The 5,243-nt window shown below is 54.6% G+C and overlaps 1 protein-coding gene across 1 annotated transcript in view; it reads left to right on the top strand.

The window, feature by feature from the left end:
- TLX1 (T-cell leukemia homeobox 1) overlaps window positions 1-3,524 on the top strand; it is a 3,948-nt gene extending 424 nt beyond the window's left edge. Inside the window, exon 2 of the mRNA XM_014549482.1 lies at window positions 2,279-3,524. Coding sequence (XP_014404968.1) covers window positions 2,279-2,503 — 225 coding nt within the window. The 3' untranslated portion in view covers window positions 2,504-3,524. The remainder of the gene's footprint in view (window positions 1-2,278) is intronic.
- The last annotated feature ends 1,719 nt before the right edge of the window (window positions 3,525-5,243 follow it).

The following is a 5,243-nucleotide window of genomic DNA, read 5'->3' as shown; positions in this document are numbered from 1 at the left end:
GGCTCCGGGCCTCTCGGGACGTCACACTCCCTCCGCTCCCGGTTCCCGATGTGTTCGGAGGAGCCAGCAGCTCCTGCTAGGCTCTCGGGGAGTGGGAGGCAGGCGCTGCGATTTACCGAGATGAGGCTAGCGAGCCCTGGCTCTGTTGATCCGAGGCTTCCTGGCTTTCTGGCCGGCAACCCAATGCCTTTGGAAGCGCGGCTGGTCTCGGCCGCTGCTTGAGGAGGCAGCGGGTTAGAGCGGTCTCTGCAGTCCGGGTTGTCTGGTTCAGTGAGTCCCGCGGGGCTTTTTGTTTGCGCAAACGTGCACTTACAGAGATAGCCCCTCGATCCCGGAGACTGGAGGCAGGATGGCCTGCGCCCGGTTTCTGCGCCCCAGCCGGGCTCCCTGCAGAGCGTCTGGGGCCCCAGACCTCCGCCTGGACTCCGCGGACTCCCTCCTCCCGCGACCCCCCCGCCTTCCCTCCGCGGGTTCCCCACTCTGGAAGGGGAAAATCAATCCGCGCCGGCTGTGGCGGGATTTTCGATGGTCCCACAGAACCCGGGATCAATTAGGAGCAGATGGTTTTGTGTGTGTGTGTGTGTGTGTGTGTGTGTGTGTGTGTGAGAGAGAGAGAGAGAGAGAGAGAGAGAGAGAGATTACCCTTCTCACATCACACATCCACTACACTAATTTTCCCCCTATACACATGCACCTCGACCTCTGTCCCTCTCTGACTCTCTCTTTTCTCCCTCCCTCCCCCTCTTTCTTGTGTCCCACCAACTTCGTGGCAGCCTTATTCTCCGCAGACACCAGCGCTTTCTCCGCCGGCCCCTCCTGCATCTCTGCACCCTCCCGTCCGCACATCCAGCCCGCACACTCGGTTCCACGCCTGCCAGGCGTTTCTCGCTAGCTCAGGCCTCAGGGGGAGCGCAGGAGTCTGGACGAAGGCGGCGGCGCCGGGCCGGGCGGGCCTGGGGCCTGAGGAAGGAATTGGAGTTTCCTCTTTTACTGAATGAAGGCGAGGAATCTGCCCGGGATTCCGCCCGTGGTGGCCACAAAGGAAGCCACTGCCCCGCGAGTCTGCTGCCCTCCCCACTCCTCCCCACATTCCTGCCGCAGGGGAAGAGGGGCCCAGCTTCAGACCTCTGGAAAGCTAGCTGCAGAGGGAGCGAGGCTGGCTGGGGAGGGGTACACCGGAGTTCTCAGGGCTGTAGCCAGCGGAGGGGAGGGAGCCAGGGAAGACCCTCCCCCAGGTGGGGGACAGAGAAAGAGTGACAGGCAACAGAGAAACCTAAACGCAAAGTGGGGGGGGGGGAGGCAAGCTAGAGACCCCACCCAGGCAGAAAAGGAAACCAGGCAGCCTAATGAAGCCTTAGGTATGAAAAAGAAAAGCAATAGATGAGAAAAACCTCCATTTTCGTTTCAAACAAATTCCCTTAATCTCGAGAAAGCCAACGGGGCAGGGGCGGGGATGAAAGAAAACAAGAGATAAAGACAAAAGCCCGAAGGAAGAGAATCAGTAGAACAGTTGAAAGTGCAGGAAAGAAGGGGAAGGAGAGAGCCAGAGACACCGAGTGAAAAGCAAGAAGGGGCCGCGGGAGGCCGGCCGGCGTCCGTCGCCCGGAGAGGCCCTCGCTGGCTTCATCGATCGCCTACAAATTGCTTCTGGAGGCCCCGGGGACTCCCATTAGGTCTGTCCACCTTAGAGACAGACGTTTGATCTCAGTTGACGGGGTGGAGGGGAGGCATTAAATGGAGTGAGTCATCGCCTCCCTGGACGCCGCGGAGGAAGCCGGCTGGCCGGGTGGTAGCCCGGCAGGCACAGGGCACAGGGCTCGCGCAGGAGATCCAGGCCTGGGACACGTTCGCGGAGAAAAGGGGGAAGAGAGGTCGCGCAGGACAGCTCGCATCCACAGCCCTTGCCTCCTCCTGGACTGGTGGGGAAGGCTAGGCCCTTCAGGATTGGGACGGGGGTGTCTGGTCTTCCTGGGGGTTGAGGGGAGGCAAGATGCCATTTTATTCTTGGCTGAGCCCTTCGAGGCTGTTGTGTGGGCGCTGCGCGTGGACAGGGAGCCCCAGCTCCTTGTCTAGCGGACTTTCCCGCAGCTTCCCTGCTACAGCTCGGTTCCATCTACTTTTGGGGTTACCAGTCTTTGTGGGAGTCGGGATCTTCAAGATAAGGGGATGCGTAGAGGGGCCCACGCTGGAACTGGGTGCTGCCAAGGCAGCAGTGCCCCTGCGCGCTCAGGTCTCCCCGGGATCGCTCGGGAGCGTGGGTAACAGCTTGTCCCCGTGCAGGCGGCAGACCGCGGAGGAGCGCGAGGCCGAGAGGCAGCAGGCGAACCGCATCCTCCTGCAGCTGCAGCAAGAGGCCTTCCAGAAGAGCCTGGCGCAGCCGCTGCCTGCGGACCCCCTCTGCGTTCACAACTCCTCGCTCTTCGCCCTGCAGAACCTGCAGCCCTGGTCTGATGATTCAACCAAGATCACCAGCGTCACGTCTGTGGCCTCGGCCTGCGAGTGAGCCTGCCCAGCCCACCCCTCAGACCCCGGCCCAGCCAAAGGGGTCAACGCTGAGGCCTGAGAGCCAGGACTCTCTCCCACCCTCCCGGCCTCCGCCTCGGACTGCCCACGGAGGGGAGCACGCCCCTCCACGGGGGCCTGCCTGCTTGCTGAAACTGCGCTCTCTTCCGTGGAGAATAAGAAAGGAGTGCAGAGCACAGGGACCCGCCACCCACGCCTGACTCCCACGCGGTCCTGCGCCCGCTAAAACTGTTCAGAGTCGCCTCAGTTTGCATCTATTTTATTTTAATCTGATTTTTAACGTGGGACTGAGAGAGAGGGGGGAAGAGGGCGAAGAAGAGCTTCCGGGGTCCCCAGAGGACAGCACGGGCTATCGTTGGAACCTTCTCTCTGTATCCCACTCCTCATCATATACCATCACATACCGACACACACAGGCCCACACAGAGATGAGGACACCCACAGGCCCACACAGAGGTGATTCCACCGTCCCTCTTGGTGTCACCCCAGATCACACACAGGGGACCTATGGCAGAATGTCCCGCACACACAGGGCCATAGCCTTCTTACCTTTGATTCTCACTATCTGTCCTAGGCCAGGTGTGACCTAGACTTACTCTGAACAGCATGGCACTTCTCATAAACACGAGGCTGTGGCCACACTGTGAGACACCATTCCACACACAACAGCGGTAACAGTGTCACTTGGCCTTCCAGACCTCCATCACACATCCTAGCCCCACCCAGGTACTCACAGGCAGGCTTTCACACAAGCTCAGCCTGTTTCTCCAGATCCTGTTCATAGGGGGGGTTTAAGTTATGCACTTATAAGGTGTTTTCTGTGCAACCATTTTATAAAGTGCTTGTGTAATTTATGTGAAAAAAATAATAAAACCCTCCGGATCCGGAGTTAGGGCTGCCTGCTCCTTGCTGAGCCCAACACCCTGCAGCTACTTGGGTTTGGTGTTAGCTGGGCAGCTCTGGAGCCTGAGCTTGAGGGGTATCTGGAGGCCAGGACCTGCAGGCTCTGGAGAGAGGAAGGAAGAGGGGGACAGACAGACAGAAGGCAGAGCTGAGGGAAGGAGGGAGAGAAAGGCTCTCCGGGGACAGCTAGTGCTCAAGAGGACATCGTGTTTTGGAGTGTGAGGTGTGTGTGTGTGTGTGTGTGCGTGTGTGTGTACGTGTGTGCATTCTGAATGGTGTGGGCAATCAGGATATCACTGATTTGTAAGTGTGTAATTGTGTTTGCAATTATTTTATAGGCAGAGCTGAGGGAAGGAGGGAGAGAAAGGCTCTCCCAGGACAGCTAGTGCTCAAGAGGATATCGTGTCTTGGAGTGTGAGGTGTGTGTGTGTGTGCGCGCGTGTGCATTCTGAATGGTGTGGGCAATCAGAATATCACTGATTTGTAATAGTGTGTAATTGTGTTTGCAATTATTTTATTTTTTGAGTTCGCAGTTATTGTGTGTGCTTCTTTCTGCTTAAGTTACAAATCGAAACTATCATTATACACTTGAACTTGTGGTGTGTGTGCTGTGCTTTGAGAGATAATTGTATGATTACCCACCGGTATTTGTGATTGTGTATGAACTCACTGATTTGTAATAGTGTGTAATTGTGTTTGCAATTATTTTATTTTTTTGAGTTCGCAGTTATTGTGTGTGCTTCTTTCTGCTTAAGTTACAAATCGATACTATCATTATACACTCGAACTTGTGGTGTGTGTGTGTGTGTGTGTGTGTGTAACTATGTTTAAATGGAGCTGTGCTTTGAGAGATAATTTATGATTACCCACCGGTATTTGTGATTGTGTATGAATCATGTGTTAATGTTTGTGAGAGTACATATTAGTTTCTCCTTGTGAATCTGTTTCTGTGTTAAATGTGTGAATGTTTGTGTATCATCTGTAATTGTGTAAATGTAATTGTGTATGAGATGTATATTTTACTGTATACATCATTTGTAACAGTATGTAAATATTTGAGGAAATGAATGAGTGGGGAGTGGGGATCATTGTGGGTGACTGTCCCTGCCAGTGACTGGGGGTGACTGGGTATAATTATATTCTGGTGGTGGACAAGATGAGGGGGGTCTAAGGTAGGGTGTGCAGATACATTGTGGGGGTACCAACATCTGCTAGGAGTTCTGGAGTTCTAGGCCCTTACCCAGCAAGCTGCAGAAACTAGGACACACTGAGTCAGTAAGGGGGCCAGGATCCTCTGACCAGGGCTTCACAGCTCGCAGCACTAGCCTGCCCTAGGTGGGATCTGAATAAGTGACTCCTCAGGGACCTTCAGAAAGGCCCCAAATCACTCCAGTCAGGACAGCAGCCATAGTGCACAACACTTTCCATACATCTAGGCCCCCCCCCCACAACGCACTAGACCAGTTGTGTATAAAATTGACTTGGGCCTGCTTTTGTGGAAGAAGCCAGGTGGTGGAGGGTCTGGGGAACATACCATTCTGGGGAGTAGAGTGGGGAGATAGGACTTTTTCTTTTAAAACAAAGACTTATATTTTTGATATTTATTTTATATATTTAAATGCCATTTAACAAAGAAAAATCAACCAAAAAAATGAGTTTGCGTGTCACCTCTGACACGTGTGTCATAGGTTCGCCATCACTGCACTAGACCAACCTCAGGTGTATAAAATTGACTTGGGCCTGCTTTTGTGGAAGAAGCCAGGTGGTGGAGGGTCTGGGGAACATACCATTCTGGGGGAGTAGAGGGGGGAGATAGG

Source organism: Myotis brandtii, unplaced genomic scaffold (genome assembly GCF_000412655.1).
Source record: "Myotis brandtii unplaced genomic scaffold, ASM41265v1 scaffold550, whole genome shotgun sequence".
NCBI classification, from domain to species: Eukaryota; Metazoa; Chordata; class Mammalia; order Chiroptera; family Vespertilionidae; genus Myotis; species Myotis brandtii.
Note: the sequence above shows the minus strand (reverse complement) of the source record. Positions and strands in the feature narration are given on the sequence as shown.